Here is a 13,848-nt window from a genome sequence, read left to right as displayed (position 1 = left end):
GAGGTGTCTATGGACAATGCTGGCTCTTCGCCTTGGAAATGGAGATGAGCACCAACCCCAGAGTCAGACACGACTGGACTTAATGTCAGGGGAAAACCTTTACCTTTACCTTTCCATTGATATGGAATTTAGACCACAATAAATTGAGAGGGAACAGCCTGGTGAGCATTTATGCCAACCATAACTGATAACCAAAGTCCCAGATTAAAAACTCACCGGTGAAGCAAAGGCATAGGACAGAGACGTTTATTTGCATCTTGGCCAAGAAGCGATGCTTATGAGCTTCTGCTCCAAAATTACATGCATAAGAGAGCAATTGGCAGGTGATACCCTCTTCTATAATGCGGATGGAAAACCGCCCCCAGTCTACTTAATTACAGGTGGTTATTATGTCCAGGTAGACTTTTGTCCTGTCCTGTAATTGTATTGGAATTTTGCTATACCAGATACTGTATAAAATGCATTGATTGTTTGCCTATAAATGTGTATACTGTAATCTTCTCTAAGTCCCCTCAGGGAGATAGAGCGGAATATAAATAAAGTGTATTATTCTTGTGTATAAATCTAGAAAATTTAGTGAAAGAATTAACCAAAAAACTTCATGTATCCCAAGAGAAACTAAAAGAAGCACTGGCATCTTACTCTTACTGCCATGGCACCATTTTGGGTCTTTTTGAATGGGCAGGGAAATGGCAGTAGTGAACAAGGATTACTAACACTTTGAGATGGTATTGGCATTTTCCTCTCTTTCAACTTCATATGTTTGTGAAAAGGTCACATAGTATTAAAAGCAAAGAACAGACGCAGCTGATTCATGGAAAGGGGCACAAGAGGCTTTAGCCCTTTTACTCACTTCCTATTCCCTAGGCCAGTTTTGATCTGATCTAGATACTAGAGCCCTCCCCTGCCATTTCAAGGGGTAAAATTACATTTGATTTGAAATAACACAGTAAGCACCAGGGGGGCTGGTGTGGATGAGGTCCATACAAAGGACCAAATTTTTGGATCAGGACTCTTGCACCTGCTGTTTATTTTTGAAAAGCCATTGACGCAATTGCTAATTGAAATCTTGTCAAGCTTTGGCCCATCAATGGTTATGAAATAAAGTTTAAAAACAAATATTGCTGGTGCCAATGATATCAATACTCAGATTCAAATGTAACACCACATGCAGAATAGGAAGGAAATAACAGTCTTAGTCTGTGTTTTTAGTAAAGAGTGCCAACAGATGCGTATACTGTTGTAATTGATCTCATGTCTACAAAATGCACAAATCTGGTTTGAACTACTTAGAGAAATTCCATGGCAACACTCTATGAAATCCTAAAATTTGTAGTTTCCGAACAGATTTCAAAATCCTAAGCCAAGGAGCTCTTTTTATGGCTCTGACTAAACCCAGGAGCTAGCCAAGGCATTTAAACTGGAATCACAGTGCCATAATTGTGGTGTGTGAAGGCTTGGTTCATAGTAATTTAATCTGTCAATAATCTTTCAGCTTAGATTGATATTTCCTGTTCTGATCTAGCTCAGGAGACCCATGGTTTCAAAATTATAATATAAAACATATTGTTATATGAGCCATTATTAAGTGTTGGATGTATAGGCTAATGCCAGCACTTTGAATTGTGCCCGGTAGCAGACTGGTAGCCAGTGGAGCTGGCACAACAGAGGAGTTGTATGCTCCTGAGTGCCACTCCTGTTAGTATCCTGGCTGCCGAACGTTGGAGCATTTGAAGCTTCCGAGCAGTCTTCAAAGGCAACCCCCCGTAGAGAGTATTGCAGTAGTCTATACGGGATGTAACCAGAGCGTGGACTACTGTGGCCAAATCAGACTTCCCAAGGTACGGGCACAGCTGGCGCACAAGTTTTAACTGTACAAATGCTCCCCTGGTCACCACTGAAACCTGGGGTTCCAGGCTCAGCGATGAGTCCAAGATCACACCTAAGCTGTGAACCTGCGTCTTCAGGGGGAGTGTAACCTCATCCAACACAGGTTGTAATCCTATGCCCTGTTCGGCCTTGTGACTGACCAGGAATACCTCTGTCTTGTCTGGATTCAATTTCAATTTGTTCATCCTCATCCAGACCGTTACAGCGGCCAAGCACCGGTTCAGGACCTGAACAGCCTCCTTAGTAGCAGGTGGGAAGGAGTGACAGAGTTGGACATCATCCGCGTACAGATGACATCGTACCACGAAAATTAGAAAATCATATGATCCAGCCAAGGGGGGTATCAGTTGCATCACCCCCCTTTTCTCCTGTCATATCCTTGATAGACTGCCCATTGTGGGCATCATGGGGTGCTGGTTTGTTAGCCGCCCTGAGTGGAGGTCAAGATAGGACGGGATATAAATGTCCAAAATAAATAAATAAACCCCCTTCATCCCCCAAAGACTTTTCCAGGATTTTAGACACCAACTAGCCTTAACTAGTATGGCCACTCACATTGTTATCTTGTGGCCTATTGGTTCAAGATTTATTCAAAAGGCTATTTTGCCATTATTATCGTTGTTGCCATTTCATGTATATAGGCAGTCCCCAAGTTATGAACAAGATAAGTTCTGTAGGTTGGTTCTTAAGCTGAATTTATATTTGATTTACAGCATAGGTTCAAACAATGCACTCTAATGCCAGATGAATTCATCCATTTTGCTAGTTCTGTTTGGTCATTACTAAAGTGTGTTGTGTTAATAAACTGTCTTCTGCCTTCTCTTCTACCCATTCAAGATAATAGTCTGAATCCTGATTTTCTGCAGTACCAACTCACTCAGTGAGCCTCCATTTCAGACTTCTTGCCTTCAACATGTAGAGGCCAATGGATCAAAGGCATATTTCTTCTGACTGGGACAAATGTTTCAAGTGTTTTAATGTTTATTACTGTAGTCCTTGAATTTTAAATAAATATGTAGTGATGGTATTTGTTGACTAGGGCTGTTTTGTGGCCATTGTTGGCACCAGCTTCACCTTGTTATTTTCACCTTTGAGTTGTGTTGTTGGCGGTCTTATTATTTTTATTAGAATACTTCCCCTTCTCTTCTTTTCAAGAGTTATAATGACATGGTTCATCGGTGAACATTTGAACAATAACTCTATGCCTCTAAAAACAATTCAGAGGGGAGAACTGTAGAGTTCAAACCTTTCAAATCAATTTCCTTAAAAAAAAAAAAAAGGCTGGCTGCAGATCCAAGGAATTGCTCCAGTCTCCAAAATGTATGGAATGAGTGCACATGGAGATGAAAATGGCTGACAAAACCTAAGGAGCTATAGACTCTTCAGATAAGAGTCTACAGACAGAATTGGGCTAGCATCCTCCCTCAATGATAGACCTTCTGTCACTTCTTGTTGGCATCATAATATTGTTGTTCATTCATTCAGTCATTTCCGACTCTTTGTGACCTCATGGACCAGTCTACGCCAGAGCTCCCTGTTGGCCGTCACCACCCCAGCTCCTTCAAGGTCAATCCTTGACAGCAAGGGAAAGATTGACTTCCCATTTTCTTGTGCCATTCTCTCACTTTGAATTGATCCTGATACTTATTTATTTTATTTATTTATTTTATAAAATAAATAAATAAATCCTGATACTGCCATAGAGGGAATTAAAAATAGAAGAAGCAAACTCTGAAACATCCCTCCCCTGCTGTGATGGGGGCAGGCAACACATAAAGAGGGAGAATAGCATTCAAATGTCTGTTTTTCAATATGTGGTTTGGCATTTTGAGGGTTTTGGAAATACCTGACTTGGGGCACCAAGGAAGGAAGCATATAAATTGTTGTGAAAGTGGTCAGAGGCACTCTATGGAACCATCCTTTCGAATCATATATAGGGGCTGATACTCATCAGTGAGCGAACCAGGCTATAAGCACAGAAAACTATGAAGACATTCCTACACTGGTAATAATTCCCCTTTGTTTGTTGTATTCATATACTGTCTTTCTCCCAGAGTTGGGCCCAACTTCCAAAACAATTCACAATTTGCAAGGAAATTCTTAAAAAACCTGTTTTCACCTTTTCCACATTGCTTTTTACAAAGCACCACATATAAAATGACTAAAGGACTGGCAACATGGATGACGAACTGGATCACGTTTTTAGTTAAGAGTCGAACTGGATTGGTATTGATGTATGAATTGTGTTTTTATGTTTTTTATGTTTTTTATGCTTTTAACTTTTTTACTGTTGATTGTTATATTATGTTGTAAACCGCGTTGAGTCGCCGGCTAGGCTGAGAAACGGCGGTATATAAATATAGCAAATAAATAAATAAATAAATAAATAAAATGCCTTGTATTGTCGAAGGCTTTCATGGCTGGAATCACTGGGTTGTTGTAGGTTTTTTAGGGCTATATGGCCATGTTCTACAGCAGTGGTTCTCAACTTTTATAATGCCGTGACCCCTAAATAAAGTTGCTCATGTTGTGGGGACCCCCAACCATATTTTTGTTGCTACTTCATATCTGCTACTGTTATGAATCATAATGTAAATATCGGATATGCAGGATGCATTTTCATTGTTACAAACTGAACATACTTAAAGCATAGTGATTAATCACAAAAGCAATATGTTTGGGGGAGTATGGACAACCGATACTGGGATTGCCAGTACCTTCAACCAATTCAGCTCTGACTTCCACAGACCACTGAGACCCCCCACAAATTACCGACCTGGAGCAAACTTGGCACACAGAACCCCCATGACCAACATAAAATACTGGAGTGAGTTAGGAAAAAGTGACAATGATTTATAGGAGATGTAGCTCACCTACATCCGAAGAGCACTATGAACCCAAACAACTATGGATCTGGACCAAACTTGACACAAATACTCAATATGTCCAAATTTGAACACTGGTAGAGTTTGGGGAAAATAGAACCTGACATATAGGAATTGCTGTAGTGTGGATTTATAGTTCACCAGCCATCAAAGAGCATGCTGAGCTCCACCAACAATTGAAATGAACCAAACATGGCATACACAACTCCCAGGAGCATCAGAAAATACTGGAGAGGTTTGGGGAAAATAGATCCTGATATTTGGGAGTTGCAGTTGTGTGGATTTATAGCTCACTTGCAATAAAAGAGCATTCTGAGCTCCACCAACAATTGAACGGAACTAAACTTGGCATACACAACTCCCAGGAGAAACAGAAAATACTAGAGAGGTTTGGGGAAAATACACCTTGACATTTGGGAGTTGCAGTTGTGTAGATTTATAGTTCACCAGCCATCAAAGAGCATTCTGAGCTCCACCAACAATTGAACTGAACCAAACTTGGCATACACAACCCCCAGGAGTTGTACAATAAAAACTTCCACAGCAAAAAGGGGACTGCCCACCTGACATTCTAACCAACCCGCAATAAATCTCCCACAAACCAGGAAAACCCTGGTTTGTGATGAATTAATTAGATAGAGGATTTATTCTGCGCCTTCTTGGAAGGTGTGGAATAAACCCACTACTTCCAATGTCTGGACAGCAGTCCAAACACCATTCCCACAGTTTTCAGGACTAAATTAGTCCCCCAAAGCTCCCAACCCCCTTTTAAAAGTCAGGAAAACTTACCCAGCCTCCATTACAGTGTTGCCGGAGCTCTCCCAGCACATAGAAATAATACGCCAGGAGAGTGTGGGGGGGGGGGGGGGGAGAGGGATGATTTTCCTCTCCCTCCCTACCCCTGCTCTCCTGGCACATCATTTCTACACGCCAGGAGAGCTCCAGAAACACTGTAAAGGAGGCCTGATAAGTTTTCTTTACTTTTAAAAGGGGTTTGGTGGTGGGGGGAGGGTCTCCAGATGTTCTCCCTGGCTAGTCCCAGTAGGGGCCCAGGAACATCATGCATTTTTTAAATGTGGATGCTCCTGGGATAAAAGGCTGTGTGGAAACGCCCTGAGACCAACGTTAGTGTCTCATGTTGCCTGTCGTTTATGTTACCCATAAATAAAACATGAAGGAAGATCCTTCTGAACCCATGAAACTATTTTCTGCTTTCTGTATGTGTGCATATGAGGTCCAGCACATAACAGTGTGATTTTTTTTTAAAAAAAAAACTTTCAGACGGATGTTCCTCGTCCACCCTACATCTTGTTCCGATACAGAGGAAGCCCGTGAGGATGGCGGAGCACTCAGTCCCAGGAGTAACAGATCTGTATGGAAACCTGCAGTCAGGTCCCAGGATTATTTATCCCCTGATTTTAAACCTGGATTTTGGTGCTGTCTGGAAGCACCCTTAGTAACATTTCCCTTCTGATGCAATTATTTCCCTCATAAATTAAAATAATGTGACAATGCTGCTATTTCCAATTGAGCCTCTGATCTTGTTTGGTGTAAAGAGAAAGGAGGAATTTCTCTTTACTACATCCCCTCTGGCAAGGCATAGGGGATGTTGAAGCAAACGAAGGAAAACAACCTTCACTTGAAAGCTGGTAGGTAACAAGAGGTATATCTACAGAATTAATGTATTTTGACACCACTTCAGCTCAATGCTATCGAGTCATTGGAGTTCTAGTTTTACAAGGTCTTTAGCCTTCTTTGCCAAAAGTGCTACCAACTTACGAACTACAAATCGCAGTATTTCATAGCATTGAGCCACAGCAGTTAAAGTGATGTCAAACTGCATTGATTCTACAGTGTAAAAGCCTGGCTACATCCAGAACTTAGAAATTATTTTGTTCTGAACTACAGTTCCCAGAACTCCTTAAGCATTCAACAAGTTGCCATTGTTGCACTTTGGAAACTACAGTCTGAAAATGTAATATTCCGAATTCTGACTAAAACTAATGGAGGTTAGCTATTTTAAACAATTTATTGTGTTCTGACGATGAGGAAAAAGAATCAGACAAAAACCAATTACATGCTCTTTTTGTTTATTAAGTAAACAGTAAGTGAAATGGAGAAAGCATTTGGAAGTTCCAGATTTCGATGAAAAATATTATTGTTATTTTTTTTTTAAAGGAGAGAAAGGGCCCTTCTAGATTTCAGCATCATGAAAATTAGTGAGAAGGAATCACATCCAGTTGCTACTTCAATGCACATCATAGTCTTCAAAAATTCAGACCAGAGGAAGTTTTGGCATCTCTGCACACTTTGCCAGGATATTTTTCTGGAACAAAGAATATTGATAATTTGTGAGTTTCATTGTGTCAGTAAATGGGAAAGGCTGGACAAAGTTCCAGCTGGGATAGATCTGTCATATTTCACAATAAACGCATTGTTGTGTAAATTGGGTACATATATTTATAGCAATCTGTTCTGAAGGCAGATAGTCTTCCTGGCATTCGGCTCTGGGGAATGTTTCATCCTACATTGGCCCATGGAGGTTAATGGTGAGTTTTTCTCACCCCAAAGTCAGATAAAAATATTTTTTATTATTTCCCCCATTAGAAGTTCTAGCATTCACACATTTCTTTGCAAACACAATGGAAGAAAAATGAGTTTCAATATATTTTAACATGGGAAGAAGTAAAATTATAAATCTGCCGATCTAGGTTGAGGGCTTTGAGTGGTTTCTTTACAAAACATTGCCCCCCCCCCCCCCCCGAGACCTCCTCTGATTCTTGCCTTATTTAAAATAATTTTAATACTGTATTTTAATATTAACGTCATTATTGCATTTAAAATTTCAGTTATCCACTTCTGAAGTCTTGGCTAATAGAAATACAAAATGCTGAAGATGTTTGAACAAAGTTCCCACATCTAGGAGATTAATTTATGTCTGGCTTTGTTGGTTTCAAAAAGCAGTTGATGCATTTTTTACTGACATGAACCAACAGGAGAACCTGACATATTTCTCCTCCTGAAAAGTAACATGATGTCAGGGATGCTGTTGGTTAGGGCCAACTGGAGGAGACCCAGTGGCTGAATGGTGAGACCCCACTGGCTGGATAGTTGTCATACATCATTGTTCTGTGCTTTCGCTGATCCCTTTGCAAGAGATTTAAATTTTCAAAAAAGTTTTAGAATTTTTCTGATGAATGCATCAAATCCAAAACAAAGTCCTGCATTTTACTCTTAGGAAAGGGAAATGTGAAAGCTGTGTTTAATGGGTCATTACTCAAAGGACAAAGCAGACATGTTCCTTGTTACTCTAGAGAGCAAGGCTTGAATGAATAGTTGGAAATCTCAGTTCTATGGATGAATCTACCTTGTAGAATTAATGCAGCTTGACACCACGTTAACCACCATGGCTCAGGGCTATGAAATTGTAGCTTTAGAAGGTTTTTTGCCTTCTCTGCCAAAGAATGCTGGAGTTTCAACAAAGTCCCATGATACCATAGCACTGAGCCATAGCCATTAAAGAGTGTGCCAAACTACATTGTTTCTACTGCATACATATACCCTACGAAAGAGGTTGGCTATTAGGAGACATTTCCTAATAGCAATTCATATTTATTTACTGTATTTATATACTGCCCTTCTCACCCCTTTGGGGGGGAAGGGGGGGGCTGAAGGCGGTTCACAACATATTAATGGCAAAAATTAATATGTAAAAAAATCATAATAACCAAACAGTAATATATAACTATGAATTAAAATAACTAATCATGGTGTTGTATAAAATTATTATTTGTCCCCTTTGTGCCTGCAGCAGAGAGTTCCAAAGGCTGCAGACACTTAAAGTATACTTGTTTGGCACTGTGCATGTTCAGACAATCAGGAAACTACCTACAGACTGCTTATGATCCCTCAATAAATTGGTTACCCTAAACTCTGTGCGTCTCTTGCCCTTTCCTTGCTGTAATGTACCTTTCCCAGCCATCATGTATTTTTCCTCTTTTCTTCTCTTTCCAGGTAGCTGGTTCCCCCATTAGAAAAACTTTGATAGTTTAAGCCAGGCGTCCTCAAACTACGGCCCGGGGGGCGGATACGGCCCTTCAAGGTCATTTACCCTTCCCTCGCTCAGATTATGTTTTCCAAACCTGAGAAACGATGTCTCCCAGGACTGCTGTTAAAAGAACTCTACCTGCTGAATAATCATATGTTCTAATGTTGTTTTCCTTATCTGTTCCCATCCTTGCAATATGTAATCTTCCTGCCTTTTTGTTCCAAAGTCCCCCTAAAAGCCCATTCTGCATACTTCCTTTTCCCCAGTATGGAATTGTATTATTTCTATGTATTTTCCCTTCCTCATGCCTTGATCTGCATACAAGGGAGTCTGGCTTGGATATCTGTATGTACTTGGGAAAAATCTGTCTCTCATGTACCCTTTGCTATGTATTCATATGTTTTGTTAATAATATATTTTGTGCGTCTGAAATTTCCTGTTCATTTCCCTGGATGGGAAACTGTATGCCTGACCACAAAAGGAAGTCTTTGCATCCCATATGATCATACAGCCTGTGAGAAGAGACTCCAAGCTGGGGATTTCTCAATCAGTTCCTGGTCTCACCCATATTATGGACATTATCTAGACATCTGTAACACAATAGTCCAGTGACAGGAAGATGGCCCATTGCCTTTTTCCTGCCTGCCTCAGGGGAAGTTGCTACTCTTCACAATGCACCTTTGGGTGTGGGATCCTCACCACGAAAGAAACCTGATTGTTTTCTTCTATGCCCATCTCCTCTGCAATTTGCATGAATGTGTCAATATGTCCTGCTTTTTGCTACCGTGATCCAGAACCACTGCCCCCCCCCCCCCCCCCCGGTGGGGTTCTGCCATGGCCATCCTGCACACAATAAACTTTCCTGGGTAGGGCCAAGTGCCTTCTATCATTTTTATTATTTTTCCTGTTAGATAAAGGGAAACCCATTCACTGCCACTCAGTGCCTTTTGTCTCTTTACATGCCAACTGCTCAGCAAAGCCCCCTTTCTGTGATTGGTCAGAATTGGGAGAGTTGTCCAATGAGCTTCGCTACAGCTGATGTTGCTGCAGTGGGAAATTTTAAATTATTGTGTATAAAAGAGGCTGTATTTCTGTTTTCTGGCTATTCTATCTACTTTGTGAATGTATCACAAGCTAGGATCTTATCTGCAGATAATAAAACCTTCCTTGGCTGAAATCACCCTTCTCACTTTGCTGCTGATTCTAATCGGGGCTGATCTGTATGTTTGCCACAGTAGGGATTCACAAGGGGCAGCTCAGACTTATCACTTGTCTGGGTTTCTGCCAACAGGATTCTTCTGGTCTCACTCTCAGAGGTTACCTTCTAAATTGGGACCAACAATGGGAACTGAACTGCTGTTGTTTATTAACTCTCCTTTGCTAGAAGATGAATGACCACCTAACACGAATGCTGTAATGCATGAGCAGAAGTTTGGTGGAGCTCCAGATCTGTAAATCCGAAAACAGTGAATAGGGAAGTGTTGCCCTAGCACATTTGTGGTGAGGTGACTGTGAAAAGAATTACCAGCACTTCCTTTCTTGCCAGCAGCTCTTGCTCTGGAGTTTCAGGGGCACATTGCTTCATCCGTGAAGCTGCTTCAGTCATATCAGCGCTGGATGAAAAAGGAGCAATCGCTTTCATGTAGTCCTCCGATGAGCCAGTAAGGAACTTGGTGAAGATGTCATTGAGATGACAATCCTCTACAGCAGTATCTGGAATGCAAGGGTTCAAAATAAGAGGTCATTATTGTTGTGTTTCTTCGAATCAAGTCTAAATTAAGCTAAATGAAATGTGAGATTGCCTTGGCCAGAAGAGGTTTCCCAGTCCTGATACAACACACAAACCACTAGATCACACCGACTTTCATGTGTGAGTTTGTGGGTGGCGATTTAGTTGTACCACGAGGAAGCACTTATTAGGGGGAATATCTTGCCGCAAAGCCAAGATGTTGCAAACGACCATTTTTCTTTACAAAACCCTCAGAGGCTACACATAAACCTGAGCAAATGATATGACTGCTCTGATCTTCTTTTGTCTGAATGTAATGGAATTATTCACAGTATTAAACCCTGTCTCTATAAAGGATTCTGCACATTGCATAATCTTTTTAAAAATAGAATAAAGGTCCAGAATGAATCCACCTGGCACCTAACATGGTAGATACTAGTGACCACTATATGCATATTTACTCACAAATAAACTCCACTCAATTCTAAGGATATTACTCTCAGGCTCATCATGCTTGATAAAATAGAAGGCAATAGGGAAAGTACATATTATGGTGGGAAGTCTCAAAAAGGTACAAACCTGAGTTTGGCGTGCTGAGCAGGGCTATTTAAAAAGAGAACATAAAGATCCCTCATTCATTTGAGTGTCTTTAACCACCTTTAATGCAATTCTATGTCCAATGTTTTCTTGGCAAGATTTGTTCCGGGGGAGTTTGCCTTTCTTTCCTCTGTGACTTGCTCAAAGTCACCCAATGGGTTTTCAAGTCAAACAGGGATTTGAATCCTAGCCCCAGATGCATAGCCCTATACTCAGACCACTATATCATACTGGCTCAATTGAAGACCAATTGACTGCAGTTAACAACAGTACCATAGTCTGCATTGTATTATAACCATAAAATTTAAATTTATAACATTTAGGCAAAGATTAATTTGATAATTTTATAGGTAACACAATTGTATTCCCATTTCTGACTTCCTTCCCCAAGAGATATTTAGAGCAGGTGCTAATGTCCCAAATTGCAATCTTACCTACCTGCCGTCATGAACGTGGATTGCATTTGTGGATATTTCAGGCTTCTTTATTACTTCAAAATTGCCTTTTAAAAAACTGAAATCTGGTTTTAGCAGAGTTTTGCCAGAAAACAATATTGAAGGCAACTTGTGTAACTACATCAGTCAAGCTAAAAAGGTTTGAGGCCATGCACTAACTACACCATAGAGAAGACCTCCATTTTCATGCTAGAGCTTTGCCATTGTCAAGCCGTGAAACATGTAAATCTTGTCCATCTATAATACTAACCACGTGATATTTCCAAATATAATGTAGTAGGCAACTCACCTGAATAGCAGCACACCATCAGGGTGACAAGCAGAAAGACAACTGTCAGCTTCATGGTGAAGATGATATGTAGTGGACCCGCTTTTCAGAATTCACCGACTAAGGTTTGTTATATATAGGAGGGTGCTTGTGATGTTCCGCCCAACTGAGTCTATACTGGCTCACTTTGTTGCATAAATCTTCTGAAATCTAATCTGTATTTTTGTTGTACTTCCTATGAAATGGCTATCAAGACAGAAAACAAAACATCTATGACTATGTCCTTTTGTTCTTGTTTCCTTAAGAATGGAGTGGCCAAAAGAATTTAGACTCAGTGTTGTCTCTTTGCAACATAATCTGCAAACAAAGGAAGTCATATGTCCTCTCAGCTGCACTTGATTGCTGTCTCCTTGGGCCACACAAATTGTAATGTAACTTAGAGTTTGACAAGACTTGTCAAGCCCTCTTCGTTTTGGTCTACAGGGAAACAAGTGATGCTGCAGGGTATAACCTTCAGGATAACGCAAGAGATTCCAAGATTATGGATAGGAAGCTGAAGAACTTGGATGCACTGGCTGTCATTTTGCCTCTCTTCCCAGTTATTCCCAGATATTAATTTCCATTCTTCTTTTCTCCCTTTCTGGGGCACGTTCTTCAACTAGGGAAAACACAGTACATTTAGAATCACACACCATAGAGTTAGATGGGGTCCCATAGGCCAGCAAGTTCAACCCCCTGCGCAATGCAAGAACAGAAGCTTGAGTATCCTCAGCAAGTAGCCATTTTTCAAAAGACCTCCAGAGAGAGAGAGGCCCCATCTACACTTCCATATAAAATCCAGATTATCTGCTTTGAACTGGATTATATTATTCTACACTGCCAGAGACTCTTCCACCTCTTTAGGGAACTGGTTCCATTGCTGAATGGTTTTTACTATGAAGAAGTTAAACCACCACACCACACTGGCTCTTTCAACTGAAATTTTCTCTCCTGTAGTTTAATTCTGCAACAGTAGAGAATAGACCTGTACCTTCTTCTCTCTGGCAGTCCTTTATATATTTAAAGAATGCAATCGTGTCACCCCTCTATCCAAATCGACCCCATCTACACCACCATATAATCCAGTTTTTGAATCCAGATTATCTGCTTTAAACTGGATTAGATGCCATTGTAGACTCATATAATCCCGTTCAAAGCAGATAATCCGGATTCAGAAATTGGATTATGTTATATGGCAGTGTAGATCCAGCCTTAAGATGCATCTGTACCAGGCCTGCATAACATACATATGTAGGCTGCATGCTGTCCATAAAAAGCCATTGGTATAAATGTTGACAAGAAAACTCTGTGATAGGATCACCTTAGGGTTGCCCCAAACCTGGAAAGACTTGAAGGCACACAAAAACAACAATTCTAATTCATTATACCTGCCCCAGAAAGTGAGGCATTTAAAACTGATTTGTGGCCCCAAGAGGCATAGCCTATCCAATTTTAGCCCCTTACTACTCATATGCTGTGCAGACCTGATCTACACTGTAGAATTACTGCAGCTTAACGCCACTTTAATTTTCATAGCCCAATACTATGGACTTATAGCAGTTGTTATTTGGTCAGACACCAGCACTCTTTGGCAGAGAAGGCAACTGCTATGATACCACGTCATTGAACCATAGTAGTTAAAGTGGTGTCCAACTGCATTAATTCTACAGTATAGATGTATTCTTAAGCCCATCTACACTTCAAACAGTAACAGCTAGACAACAAACTCCCAAAACAGTGTGCAAAATAAACCCCTTAATGTGCACCAGTGTCCCATGGGTTGTGTTTCAAACAGTCCTCAGGATTTCTTATGGAATCATCTGCACAATGAAACCACTTTCTTCCATGCTGGTTTGAAACCATTAAATGGTCAGCAAAAATTGGGTCTTAGACTGAAAATCCCCCAACCTTTCCTCATTTGTTTTGTTTCCATACTT

The 13,848-nt window shown here is 40.6% G+C and overlaps 1 protein-coding gene across 1 annotated transcript; it reads right to left on the bottom strand.

Annotated features, from left to right (window-relative positions):
- Positions 1–6,848: 6,848 nt before the first annotated feature.
- LOC132761890 (secretoglobin family 1D member 2-like) lies at positions 6,849–12,001 on the bottom strand. Its single transcript, XM_060754936.2, has 3 exons — positions 11,894–12,001; positions 10,349–10,536; positions 6,849–7,101 (listed from the first exon to the last, which is right to left on the bottom strand). Exons 1-3 carry the CDS (start codon positions 11,946–11,948, stop codon positions 7,051–7,053), a joined length of 294 nt encoding a protein of 97 aa, XP_060610919.2. The 5' UTR covers positions 11,949–12,001; the 3' UTR covers positions 6,849–7,050.
- Between the last annotated feature and the right edge of the window lie 1,847 nt (positions 12,002–13,848).

The sequence above is a fragment of the Anolis sagrei genome, chromosome 1 (assembly GCF_037176765.1).
Source record: "Anolis sagrei isolate rAnoSag1 chromosome 1, rAnoSag1.mat, whole genome shotgun sequence".
Taxonomy (NCBI): Eukaryota; Metazoa; Chordata; class Lepidosauria; order Squamata; family Dactyloidae; genus Anolis; species Anolis sagrei.
Note: the sequence above shows the minus strand (reverse complement) of the source record. Positions and strands in the feature narration are given on the sequence as shown.

Bases quoted from the DNA above. Each gene is read 5' to 3' on its own strand.
- LOC132761890 (XM_060754936.2), bottom strand. From the start codon at position 11,948: ATGAAGCTGACAGTTGTCTTTCTGCTTGTCACCCTGATGGTGTGCTGC. The intron at 10,537-11,893 runs GTGAGTTGCCTA...CTTGCATTCCAG, and splicing joins GATGGTGTGCTGCTATTCAG to ATACTGCTGTAGAGGATTGT. The intron at 7,102-10,348 runs GTAATTCTTTTC...TCTTTGTTCCAG, and splicing joins TGGCAAGAAAGGAAGTGCTG to AAAAATATCCTGGCAAAGTG.